The sequence below is a fragment of the Lathyrus oleraceus genome, chromosome 3 (assembly GCF_024323335.1).
Source record: "Lathyrus oleraceus cultivar Zhongwan6 chromosome 3, CAAS_Psat_ZW6_1.0, whole genome shotgun sequence".
Classification (NCBI taxonomy): domain Eukaryota; kingdom Viridiplantae; phylum Streptophyta; class Magnoliopsida; order Fabales; family Fabaceae; genus Lathyrus; species Lathyrus oleraceus.
Window position 1 is genome coordinate 47,983,723 of NC_066581.1, and position 14,191 is coordinate 47,997,913.

Sequence of the window (14,191 nt, forward strand, 5' to 3'; positions counted from 1 at the left end):
CACCTGATGTAAAAATGAAAAATTCTTTAAGTAATGTGTCAATACAAAAACACAAGTTATAAAAATGAGTTTTATGCATCAAGATGAAATGATTATGATAATTCTGAGCACTATGGTAAAACACTTGATCAAAATGTAACTTATACCTTAATGAGGTGATCATTCTCCTAAGTTCCAAGAATGTCTTGACACTGTTGCTCGAGATACAAATCTTGATACCATAACTTGAGTCATGGAGCTTTTTCTCATCCTTTGATAATGCACATGAACTTGAGATATTATACTTGCATTCATCAAAACACAATGTTGGAGAAGCTTGGCTTCACAATGTTACCTTCATTTTACTTTTCATAATATTGTTTTGTTATTGTGGTTGTTTGCCTTTCGTTTTACCTGTATATGTTTCGTTCATACTTATGGTTGTGTTTGGTCCATGCTTTTTGGTTTGCCTTCACAAAGTCCTCATTTTTTGGGTCTTTTTCTTAGCTTCTAATCCGTTCTGATTTGTTATAGATAATATATTTTAATGAATAAATGTTTATGTATTTAATATCAATGGATATACACTATTTGTTGTTTTCTTTATATATTTCCATTTCTTTTTCTTTTTCTTCATATTTCTGTACTAAATTTGAGTTTGGATCTGCGCATTTATGTTTTAGGTTTTGCATTCACGTAATGTTGTTTACGATTTACCATTTACAGGGTGATGATATTCATGTGATTATTCTGACGATGTTTAGGCAAGCTTTCGATTCTGTTTTATCGGTTAACATGACTTTCACCATTGCAAACTTCGAAGTTCAACTGAATGATTTAATGTTCAAAGTGTCTGACCATAAATATCTATTGAAATTCACCGGTGGAACAACGGTATAAGACAACAAACATGGCATCCCTAACAAAGTTATTAAGTTCACCTCTTTTGATGATATTATATAAAGCAAATGGAAGAAAAGTCTCCTTATTGGTTTACTTTTTTCTTTCTCACTCTTTCCTCTACTAAATTTACATTTGCATATAGGGTCGGCCCTGTGCATGTGCAGCATGTGCTGTAGCATAGGGCCCCAAATTTTTGAAATTTTCAATTTTTTTCATAAATATTAATAAAAATAAATAAAATATTATTATAATTGTTTTTTATAAAAAAAATTGGACCATTTTTGTAATTAGAACGGAGCCTCTGATATAATTGGGCCGGTCCTATTTGCATACTTATACTAATCATTGTGGCATGTCTAAATATACATATATAATAGGGATGGTTGACGAAATAGGATACACACATGGAGTAAAAACCTGCAAGTTAACTTGGTCTTTAAAGATTTGGGGTATATCGTGTTCCTACCCAACATAATTTTTTGTTATCTTTCTTACTTTTGCTTCAATAACTATATTTTTTACTCGGTCTCACGACACATAGCAATAACACCATCAATTATACCCTATGGGATGCATACACTTTACAATTCTTCACTTACAAATAGAAACAGACAAATATTTCGTTGACAACTATTATTATATTGCAGTACGTCAAGGACAAATATTTCGTTGACAACTATTATTATACTGCAGTACGCCAAGGTCATGGAAGAAGGTTGTTACATATATGATGATGGAGTATATTTTCCTTTGTTGAATTTTATGAACATCTATAACAATTTTGATATCCTATTTTTTTAAGGAAAATATCCACTTTCTGTTACAAACATAATTTAAAAATATTCTCAAAAAAACAAAGTTGGTTATTAGATTCTTTACTGATCTGGGTGGGTCTGATAGACCCGATATATTTTTTTTTGTATTTATTCAATGAAAGGTAAAAAAAATGAAAAATGAAAAATGAAAAATGAAAGTAGAGTAGTAAGTGTTAGATTTATCTAATTTTTTATGGGTTACAATTCATTGTTATTTAGTTTGTGAAAAACAAATTAATCATGATTCTGATGAGGTGAATAAATAAATCTTTTTACTTATTAAGTGATTTTTTAATTAAATATTGAATATATAGTTAGATCCGATATGTAATCATAAGAATCAGAAACATAATTGACGGTTTCACAACTTGTCATATTGAGAGTTGTGACGGAAGTGTGAAATATTAAAAAAGATCCAATTATTTATTTTTTCAGTATTTCGAATAGATCATTGAATATTTCCGTTTAAATTTGGTATGAGTTATGGCTCACTTTTTTATTGTTAATGTATATTATAATTAATAATAATATTGAGTTACGATTTATTTCATTTGGTAGATCCACTTTCCTATGGCATGTGAATGAGTAATGATATGATTGTTTGAATTATATATAAAATATTGCCCCAATAGAATTGGTGCAATTAAAAGTAAATAATAAAATATTGCCCCAATAGAATTGCTGCAATTAAAAGTAAATAAAAATAATAATAATATTCGTACCCCTTATGTTTTACATCAATGTCTATATCAATTATTGTTCAATGTATTCATACGATAAACAATATTTTTTAAATAAAATAATATTAAAATTTATTTCAAAATAATATTTAAAAAAAAATTCATAACAAAAAATAATATTTATCATTAACTTATTTTATTATTATATTAATCATAAAAATATATATTATTAACCATATGTTTTTTATTAACCAATTTTATTATTTTATTAATTAATAAAATATATAATATTAATTAGGTTTTAACATAAATTTATAATTTGTTTAATAAAATTTAAAATTTTAAAAATAATAAATTAGTTAAATGATTAATAAAATAATAAAATTGATTAATAAATTTTCAAAAAAATATGTGATTAACAAATATGTTTTTATAATTAATACAATAATAAAATTGGTTAATAATAAATATTATATTTGTTATAAAATTAATTTTAAAAATATTTTTTTATTTAAAATAAAATAAAATAATTTTATTTAAAAAATACTGTTCACCATATAAATATAATAAATAATATTTGATTAATTATTTTATTTTTCAATTAATTACTTATTACTTTAATTGCAATTATTAAAGTATCTTTTCTTTTAATTTCTACGACTTCCATCATTCATATCATTCACCATATTGATATAACATATCTCTTATATTTTTATCTATATTAACTAATTATAATATTAATTTTTTTCATCATCATATATATTTTTCAAAATTACAAATAACTGATGACAATTAAACATTCTTCTACACAATCACTCGTGTGAATACATATATCCACTAATTTATAAACTAATTTATAGAAAAAAATTCTTTTATGTATAAATATTTAATAATTGATGTACTAGACAATATATTTTAACAACATAAAAATTAGACACAATAAATGTAAAAAGTAATTTTTTTATAAATAAAAAAGGAGTAAAAAAATCTTTTAGATTAGATTTCTAATAGCAGTAAAATAAAAATTAATACAAAACCTGGTAAACAAAATAAGAAAACACAAATACGAGTCACGAATCATAACTATGGTCTATTCGAACTTTTGAATTTTAATCCTTGCAAGGATTTTCATTTCAATTTCCCAATTAACATTAAGAAATTGAAGAAAAGGTTCACAATTTTACAAGAGGAATGGATCCAGTACACCGTGCTAGCGGCGATGATTGCTGCGCTTGGCTGCGTTGCCTTTTGATCCACTTGATCTTCCTCTCTTCCCAGCCGTCTGATCCTCCTTCAAATCACACCCCATTCCATCTCCACCCACCATCTCCACCCACATCCTCTGGAGATCCTCAAAACCATCCCCCTAATAAAAAAACAACGAGTAAATACCAAAATAACCCTATCACTTCACCCAAATCAATTTTTACCGAAAATTAAAACAATAGAATTCAATCAATAAATACCTCGTCTTTAACATTGTTCATCATTGAAATCATTTCGCTCATAAAATCACAAAACTCCTGCATTCAAAAATACACAATTTTTTTCCCTAAATTTAGAATCCATTTTTAATTCGAGTCCAATTATAAAAAATAAAAATATTAAATAGGAAAAAAAAAAGCGGTTACGAACTTGATCTTCTTCTTCTAAAGGATCGTAGAGTCCAGCATCGTACATTGATCTTTTAGACTCATCCGAGAGAACTATAGCACAAACAAAATCACAGTAAAATAAAGTTTAAAAAATCAATAATCAATTTATTACTATCTATGAAAAGTAAATAACTATTAATCCAAATTTGAATTCGAAACAGACCTGAGTATGCTTCTTGAATTTGCTGAAACCGTAGTTTTGCTTCCCCGGCGGTTGCAGGATTCCGAGTCCATTTATCAGGGTGCCATCTCTATAACAAAATTAAGAAATTATTTATTTATAAATTAAAATTTGAAAGAAAAGAAAAAATTAGTACCATAGCAAGTTTCCGGTAAGCGGTGCGAATATCAGAGGAGGAGGCGTCACTGCGAATGCCAAGAACAGAGTAGTAGCAAGATCCACCGTTGGATCCTCCTCCATCTCGATCCATCGCCGTTGGATCCTCCTCCTAGCAACGCGAAAATTGAAGCCTTCAAATTGAATTGCGACGGAGTAACAGATTTGTTTTGTAGAGAGAGAAAATCGGGGAGCGGTGAAGAGGAGAGAGAGAAAAAAAATCTTGTCATTTCTTTTTGGTTGTGCGAAGATAAAAAAAAATCTGCAGGGAAAAAAGGTTCTAGACTCTTCCAGGTGAAGAGAGTTTAGATATTTTTTTAGGGTTAATAGAAATAGGTTTCGAGTTTTGTAAAATTACGCCGATATGCCATTCCTCATTTCGCACGATTCTTGTGTTTTGTACTTGTTCGTTGCACATGCGCAAGATTTTTTTTGACATAAGCGCGTGGAAAAAACAAACCACTTGTCTCGTACAAAATAACATAAGAGTATATATATATTTTAAAAATTAAAAATATATTTTTTTAAAATTATTAATTTATAAATTGTTTTTAAGGTAACAACTTGTAAGTTTTCGTCTATAGCCAATCCAATCCAAAATTACTTTTCCAGGAAGAAAAGTTGATTAATCACTTTGCTTAATTTGGTAGTCAAAACTTTGGAAAGGATTTTGTATAGGGTTGTGAAGTAAGAAATTTGTCTCATATCTTTCATTGTTGTTGCAGTAGGAGATTTTGGTATCAGGCTAACAAGGGTATAGTCTACCACAATAAAAAAAACTCATGTGTAGCCTTTCTAACATCTAGCTTGATCATACTCCAAGCAGTTTTGAAGAACCTTAAATTGTATCCATCGATTCTCTATTGCAGATGGCTCTATCAATCCTAGAATATATAATACCATTTGTGGGCCTATTTGACCAAGTGATATGGTTACCTCTAGTTTCATGTTCATATAAAGCTATCTCTTCCATCATGTTTTCCAAGTCTAAATATTATGCTTCTTGGACTGGATTCCCTCTAATTCTATCACCAATTTGGTTATGTTTCTTCTTGTCTTTGCTTTCGTGACCAACCTTCTTACAAATTGAACAAAAGGGTGGTTTCCATTCATAGTCTACTGGCTGTGCAATCTTGTTTCCTTTTGGATCCCTGATGGTGATAGAATTTTTCAGTTCTAATGTTATATCTACTTCAATCAGCACTCTAGCATATCACACTCTTAGCTGTCATAAGTGGTTTTCCAATTGCACTTTCTATTTTTCCTATAATCTTCTCCCCCTACTAGACTAATGGTAATTGAGGTAAGTAGGACTCTGAGCAAATCATTTTCTAATGTAACAACATATATTTATGGTATATGGTATAAGATCCTATCATGAGTATTATGTCCCTACATTCATTGAGAGATCAGTACCTAAAGTGTACATAATAAGTGCATTTTCCAAGTATTTCAGTTCAGATGCTATATATTGTTCTTATTTGATTACCTCTACTTCTCCATGCACTATCGTTGGTGTAATATAATCAATTTCAGTTCCATTAGAGGGTAATCGGTTGCCTTTGATGATTCCCACCCATGGTTGCGCTTCCTGTTGCTCTTCAATCATATCCTTTTATGTTCTCTTCTATTATTAGTTCCAGCTTCTTTGTCGTGTTATTGCTTGGGATCAGAGTTGATGTCTTTCTTTTATCATTTATGTCTTGTCATTGTTCATCTTGTGAATTTATAGGTTTTTACCGCGGTTGTAAGATAGGTATCGTAAATTTTAAATTTCTGGAAGATATATATCGGAAATTTCAAATTTCTCAAAAGAGTAATACCGGAAATCATGACTTTTGCGTAAAATGGTTAAGAATCCCGAAAATTTTGGATTTTTGGTATACTCCCAGAATTCTCAAAAACACGAACTTTTAATTTTTGGTACAACGGTATGAATAAATGGTTTGATCAAAAAGTCATCACATATAATAGATACATATTTACCACAAAAGTTGTTCTACGTACAAGATTACAAAACTACTTAGGATGACTTCCTAACTTCATCTTCTGAGTGCCTAATACATCCTGCATATGTTGATTCCCATGTTTTTGCATTTTCAGTACAATTCTGTCTCCAACGGTCAGTGACGGGTGGTAATGGACTATCATGTTTCAACTTTACCTGAACCCAATGATTGTCATTAACAAAACCAACAACACTGATTTTATGCATGCTCGTATACATAGGTGAAGTCAATGTAAGAGGGAAAAAGATAATGTTAAGTCTTTTTGACAAGAGACAAATACGACATTGTACCTACTAGCAATAAGGCAACCTATATCAGGAATCGTCATCCATTTTTCTCGATCCTGCACACCCAATTGTTCTACTTTTAAGACATTTATAACTTCAAAAACCATGTCATAGAACAAATTGGAAAACAACTTAGGGTGTTGATGAACTTGAGTATCTAACTGCGTTCGAACCAACAACCATAACTCTTCGCCCCGTCCAAGTAAAGCTGCAATAGTCCGAAAACCACAATTTTCATCGTCACCCACATCAACAATGTCATCAATGTATGGATGCAAGAAACCAGGAAATTTAGACAAGTAAAGATGCCTCGAAGATACAATGGCTGACTGACTATGATCTGTAGTAAACATGTTTTTTAATCTCCAATAAACAGACTCCACCCTGTTCATTGTTGTGTTATCTAAATCAGTGACTTTATTAGTCAAAACAGCAACAAACCTTTTTTGTAAGGTGTCAACCATGCTTCAATCACATACTTAAAAAACAAAGGAATATCAGCACAAACAATCTCAAAGTGCTCCAAGTGTGCGACAAACTCAGTTTCTCTATTAGCATACATGATGTTGTTCCATATATCCATGACATGCTCATGTCTTTCTGATTTAACATAATCTTTACATTTCATACTAACATTTTTTTAAAATATGGAACGGACATAACATATGATTTGAATTTGGAAACATAACTTCAATTGCATTCATCAATGCAAGTTCTCGATCTGTCACAACAATATTAGGTAGCAATTTCTCTGAAGAGAACAACTTTTTGAGCTTCTCCAGTGCCCATTTGAAGTTTTCCTCCCTTTCATGCTCCAAATAGGCAAAGCCTACCGAAAACGTCAATTTTATTGACGTAACACCAATAATCTCAAACAGTGGTAGGCAATACATGTTTGTTTGTATGTACAATCAAAAATCAATACCAAGTGAAACATATTCAACAACTTCACTAAATCAAGATGTGTCTAGAAGCTATCAGCAATAACGTTTGAGTCTTCCCTATTTCTTGTCCAGCACATATATTTATCCCTATGAATAAGAGTCAACTACATTTGCATTTCCTTCAATGAACCTCTCTTGCTCGCATTGTATTTTTTACCGTATTTTTCCAAATTTCCGATATAAATGCGTGAATTCTAAAAAATGCATACCGAAAATTTCAAAATAACTACCAGAAATTTCGTTTTTGTAAGTTTGAAAAAGTAAAAATTACGGAAGAAAAGTAAAATTTAAAGTGTAAATATTATCAAGGATATTTTGGGAATATTGAAAAATTGGGGGGGGGGGGGGGGGGGGGGCAGGAAGAATTCTCCAACACCAACCTTGTCATGGTCCAAGAGGGACTTCACAAAAATTGGAGCTTCCCTATAAACTCAAAACCGCTTTTCAAAACACCATATATTGGCTAGAGCATCAGTACACATATTCATTTCTCTATAAGCATGGATCACTTTCATGTTTTCATGATCTTCGACGAGCCTCCAAATATCTCTTATCAAGGCCAACCAATCCATTTGACTAGTATTTTCCTCCTTGATAGCATTCACTACTAAGAGGGAATCCACATTGATCAATACTCACCAGTCGTATTTGGAGAAGCCGTTAATCCAAACACCCTGTTAGTTCTGTGTTTTTATGATTGACAAAATTTTTTTTAAAACTTGTATCACAACAAGATGTTGAGCAAGATGCCGTGACATGTTGATTAGACATCTTTGCAGATTTTGTTTTACTTCTTGGAAGACTTATTTTATCATGAGATATCCGAATATTCAGCTATCATATCTGACTGTCCAAGAAGTTTTTTTAGGAACTCTTGTTTCGTTTTCAGCTGTGCAATTGTTTCATAAAAAGGGATGTTGAGACATTTTAAGGAAACATTAGATCAAATTCGATTTGATTCTGCTGAAGATTGTGCAGACTGGATGTCGAAACATTTAAGAAAATATTTGATTTGATTATGCAGAAGATTCTGCAGACTAGATGTCGAAACATTTAAGGAAACATTTTGATTTAATTTTGTAGAAGATTGTGCAGACTGAATGTTGAAACATTTAAGGAAACATTATATTTGATTCTGCAGAATGAATGTCAATATATTTAAGGAGACATCAGATGTGATTATGCATAATGTATGTCAAAACATTTAAGGAGACACCATATTTGATTCTGCAGAATGGATGTCGAAACATTTAAGGAGACATCAGATTTGATTATGTAGAATGGATGTCAAAACATTTAAGGAGACATCAGATTTTATTTGATCAAATATTATGCGGAACAAATGTCAAAACATTTAAGGACACATCATATTTGATTTGATCAAATATTATGCTGAACAGATGTCAAAACATTTAATGAGACATCAAATTTGATTTGATTTAGTTTGTTTTGATCTGCTATTTTTTAACCCGAAGTCCATGCTTACCAAAGGATATTTAAAGAGGACGTTACTAAACCTAATTGACAGAAAGAAGAAGATGCGCTGGAAATTGTTATTGTTAGGGTTTAGTTGTCATTGTTATTTGTGATCCATTCTAGTATCTCTTTGATACTTGAATTAGAATGAGTTTATTGAGTTGTAATTATGAATCACTCATGAACGTTTAAGCAAGAGTGTATTCTATTTCACTGGAAGTGTGTCTTTTGTTCTTTGATTATTTTCAGTTGTTATCACTATTGTGTGATTGAAGGGAAGTGAAAGGGGTCTTAGATAGAAATTCCATGGGTAGTGATTAGGTGAGAAGTTTTTAAAATCAGAGGTTGTTTAGAACTTCAAACTAATACTATTATAGTGGATTTACTTCCTGGCTTGGATGCCCCCAGATGTAGGTGACGTTGCACCGAATTGGGTTAACAATTGACCTGTGTTATTTACTTTATGCTTTTTACACTGTAATTGTGTCTGGTGTGACATGTCTTGAACCTGGTGTCTTGACATCGTATACGACATCTGTTATTTACTTACTATTATTGTTATGTGAAGTCTTGATATTAGTGTCGTGACATCGCATACGACATCTGATATCTGCGTACCAGAATTTCAATTGGCATCAGAGCAGGCACCTTGTTCTGTTTTAGGTGAGCTCTAGGGAGATACTTTCTGGTACCATGGAAGGAGGATTTGTGAACAGACCATCCATCTTAGATGGCACAAACTATGACTATTGGAAGGCACGTATGGTGACATTCCTAAAATCTATGGATATCAAGACTTGGAAAGTTGTTATTAAGGGTTGAGAACATCCTGTTGTGAAGGACAAAGATGGGAAGGCTACTTCTGACTTGAAGTCTGAAGAGGATTGGTCTAAGGAAGAATATGAATTGGCTCTTGGAAACTCCAAAGCTTTGAATGCTTTATTCAATGGAATTGACAAAAACATATTCAAGTTAATAAACACTTGTACTTTGGCCAAAGATGCATGGGAATCTCTCTCTCTCTCTCTCTCTCTCTCTCTCTCTCTCTCTCTCTCTCAATATTCTGATTTTTATAGAGTGAAGGAGTTAGATGAAAATGAGGGAAAAAGAGTAAAATTCCCTTATACAGTGGTTATGCAAAAGTACCATTTTTCCCTTCATTATTTTAATCCAACTACCATTTGCCATTCTAGTTTAGTTAAGGCTTTAGGCTGACTAACTCATTAAATAATCATACTAAATTAGAAGGATAATTGGATAATACTAGAAGGCTAAAGTGTTACAAGAAATATACTTCTGTAGGAGACAAACTCCCATTTATTCTCTTCTTTTTGTAAGTACATTGTGTTGTTGATGAAGTGTTGTTCATGAACATGTAATATATGTTATAATTGTTACTCATGCAAAACATTAAGATGAGTATGATAAGGTTTAAAATCTTATTGAATTTCACGACCAAGATATTAATGCAGCCAGGGTTTCTCTAGGAGTTCTTGGAGTTATTTCACGGGTATATTATTATTAAACACGATGTTAAATATTAGTTAGTGTGTTTAAAATCATTTCAAATAATTAAATGGAGACTAATTTACATGTTATACTAAAATTTGAACACATGTTCAAGAGATCAATTATATATTGATAAAAAAGTGATTCAAATTTAGGGGATCAATTGATTAGTTTTGAAAAAAAGCATGAATTTGGCGATGTAATGTGGTATCTAAGTCAATAAAAAGTTGTTTATAGAGTTGATAATCATGTCTCCATATATACATCTGGTTGTGCCTTATAAGATTTTGTGTCATTTCGTGCTTTACCTTGGGAGAAAAGGGAGGAAAGGTATAGAAAGAAGAGAAGAAGAAGGAGTTTGTCTCCTGCGAAAGTATACTATCAAATTTATTCTGAAAGTATATTTTCATATTATATATATTTTTTTGGAAAAATGAAGGTGTCACTCACTTACGAAGGGTGTGACTCATTTACATAGAATGCGTCCGAAAATGTATTTTTTGGATTTTAGGGGCATTATTAATTTTCCACAAGGGTGCATGAGCACCATGATATTCAAAATCATGACCCTACTCGTAGGATCGTACGATTTTACGATCTTGCAACTCCCCACTGTGCCAGAGAATGATCAAAATTGGTTTTTGGTAGGCATAACTAGAATCTCCGTGATATCACGTGAAAATGGTAGAATCATCGTTTATGTTGAAAAATGCCGTTTTTTTAAAGTCCCATGAATTCGGGTTCGTGGGTCGGGTCTGCGACCCGATTCAAAAAAACCCTAAAAAACTTATAAAAAAAACTAAAACTATTCTTTTCTGCCTAATAACTATGATAAATAATAATAACTAGGAGTAATCAATACTCATCCACCCAATAATTAAGGATTTATTCAACTTCCCAAAATAAATCATGATTAGTGTAACTTCCCAAAATACATTTATTCATTTCAATTCATTCACATTAAACTATTTTCACCTCTCTCACGTTAAATAGAGTCATTACCTCACTCAATATTGCATTCTCCATCTTCTCTCTCACGTTAAAATAACCTTTCATTCTCAATTAAAAACAATTTCAACCTTTCTCCAATGACTTCAAGTTCTGGTGTTGGAACTTTAGTTGTTGGTGCTCTCATTACTCCCCCTATAATTGCACTACCACCACACCAAAAAAAACTACCGAAAAGTGCTCCTGGTAACCAAACTGATATAGCATGAAAATATGACATTGTTGATCCTGATAATCCAAGAAAAATCCAATGCAAGTATTGTAAAAAAAAGTAACTAGAGGTGCCTACAGGATAAAGCATCATTTGGCTGGAACTGAAAAAGATGTTGAAGCATGCAATGCTCTCCTAGATGAAATCAAGAGAGAAATATTGCAAGTTTGTTCAAGATTGCAAGAAAATTTAATTAAAAAAACAGAGGCAATGTGGAGGAAGAGATGTCAGAAGTGGGCTAAAAAAGAATGACCAGTAATAACTCTAGAAACATATTTAACAAAAGGTGTTTCAGCTCACAACCTAGCATCAATGCAGTTCTAAAGAAGGGTTTAAGAGATTATGCATGTCAAACAATTGCAATATTTTTTTACAATAATGCCATACCATTCAATGTAGCAAGGAATGAGGAGTCCACTATCATGTGTGATATGATTTCAAGACATGGTAATGGATTCAAACCACCGTCTGATCATGACTTGATAATTAAGTTGTTAAACCAAGAAGTGGAGTTGACACATGAAACTTTGGAAGAACATAGAAAGGAATGGAGGAACATTGGTTGCACCATAGTGACCGGTGGATGGACTGATCGGAAGAGGAGGACAATTTTGAATTTTTTGGTTAATAGTCCAAAGGGTACTATATTTTTGAAGTTTGTTGATGCATCCAACATATGAAAAATAGCCGACAAAATGTTTGAAATGATTGATACTTTTGTTGAAGAGGTTGGAGAAGATAATGTCGTTCAGGTCGTGACAAATAATGCAGCAAACTACAAGGCTGCCGGTGAGATGCTGATGTAAAAGAGGAAAAAAATATATTGAACACCTTATGTCGCACACTGTCTTGATTTAATGCTTGGGAATTTAGAGAAGAAGATATCAGTTCATGAAGAGACAATTCCAATGGATAAAAAAATTACAAATTTTCTTTATTCAAGAACTTCTCTCATTTCTATTTTGCATCATCACATAAAAAATAAAGATTTGGTGAGGTCAAGCGCTACTAGATTTGCGACATCTTATCTTACTTTAGGGTGCTTGTATGAGAACAAAAAAGCTTTGATAAGAATGTTCACTCCCAAAGAATGGAAGTCGAGAAAATGTGAAAAGTTAAGAGATGGGAAACCCATTGAAGATGTGGTTTTGGATAATTTTTTTGGAAGAATATTGTTATTTGTTTGAGGGGTGCCACACCTCTCATTAAAGTGCTTCGTTTAGTTGATTTAGATAAAAAACCAACCATGAGATAAATAATGGACCAAACAAAGGAGGAAATTCAAAAGAATTTTAATGGTGTAAAAAAAAGGTATATTTGTTTTATTTAATTTTATTGAAGTATTTGTGTCTGCTCTTGATATCAAATGTTAAAAATAACTCAAATTATTATAATTTGTAGTTACAAGCCTATTTGGAATATCATTGATGATAGAGGATAAAATGCTACACTGGCCACTATATGCTGCAGCCAATTATCTCAACCCACAAATGCATTACGATCCTATATTCAAAGCTGATATTGAGGTTGGAAAAGGTTTAATTAACTGTTTAACTAAAATGGTGGATGATTATGAAGAACAAGCTAAGATTGAAGTCCAAATGCATGACTTCAAGAAACAATTAGGATATTTTGGCACATAATTGGCCAAACTAGCACTTGAGAAATCTACTTCGACAGATTGGTGGAATTCAGTTGAATTTGAGTGTCCAGAATGTCAAAGATTTGCTATCTGCAAACTTAACTTGACATCCAGTTCATCGGATTGTGAGCGAAACCGGAGTGCTTTTGAGATGGTAAAACTTTAGGAACTTATAATTAATTGTAAAATGTTTTCATCTTGCTTATCTTAATTTTTTTTCCATTTACTGTAATTAAGGTCCACAAAAGAAGAATGAACCACTTGAAACAAAAATTGATGAATGATGTTGTATTTGTCATGACTAATTCAAGATTTTTCAAAAAAAAAGAAAGGGAGAAGAACATTTGAGATAGAGTTTGATGACCTTGGATCTGACGATGATTTGCTTATGGACGAAGATGACGATATTGAAATTTCGGATGAAGACTTTATTCAAATGAATCAAGAACAAATTCAAGAGGATGATATTCTTGTTCATGATTTGGAAGATGAACGTGAAAGAGGGATAGATCAAAATGAATTTGATGATGACTTTAAAGATGAAAATGAAGATGAAGGAGATAATGAAGACAATGATGATTCATTGAGTGATTATGACAAACTCCAAAATGAATTGTTTGGAAATTGAGTGAATTTTCATTAAGTTTTCTTTAGAAGTTTTCAATTGTTATTTGCTACTGTTTTAAATGTTGTGTTGTTTTGAATTGTCTTGAATTAGTTTCAATGAATATTATTA

At 31.5% G+C, this 14,191-nt stretch overlaps 1 protein-coding gene and 1 pseudogene across 1 annotated transcript; one reads left to right on the forward strand and one right to left on the reverse strand.

Annotated features, from left to right (window-relative positions):
• Positions 1 to 3,356: 3,356 nt before the first annotated feature.
• Positions 3,357 to 4,656, reverse strand: LOC127132442 (uncharacterized). Its single transcript, XM_051061391.1, has 5 exons — positions 4,350 to 4,656; positions 4,196 to 4,283; positions 4,013 to 4,083; positions 3,844 to 3,900; positions 3,357 to 3,743 (listed from the first exon to the last, which is right to left on the reverse strand). The coding sequence occupies exons 1-5, from the start codon at positions 4,461 to 4,463 to the stop codon at positions 3,588 to 3,590; spliced, it is 486 nt and encodes a 161-aa protein (XP_050917348.1). The 5' UTR covers positions 4,464 to 4,656; the 3' UTR covers positions 3,357 to 3,587.
• A 7,026-nt stretch (positions 4,657 to 11,682) lies between these two features.
• On the forward strand, positions 11,683 to 14,083 carry LOC127128907 (uncharacterized; annotated as a pseudogene).
• Positions 14,084 to 14,191: the final 108 nt, after the last annotated feature.

Excerpts from the sequence above, each read along its gene's own strand:
- LOC127132442 (XM_051061391.1), bottom strand. The coding sequence starts at position 4,463 with ATGGATCGAGATGGAGGAGGATCCAACGGTGGATCTTGCTACTACTCT. Across the intron at positions 4,084-4,195 it reads AATTCAAGAAGCATACTCAG|TTCTCTCGGATGAGTCTAAA; the intron begins GTCTGTTTCGAA and ends TTTGTGCTATAG. Across the intron at positions 3,744-3,843 it reads TGAACAATGTTAAAGACGAG|GGGGATGGTTTTGAGGATCT; the intron begins GTATTTATTGAT and ends TTTTTTTATTAG.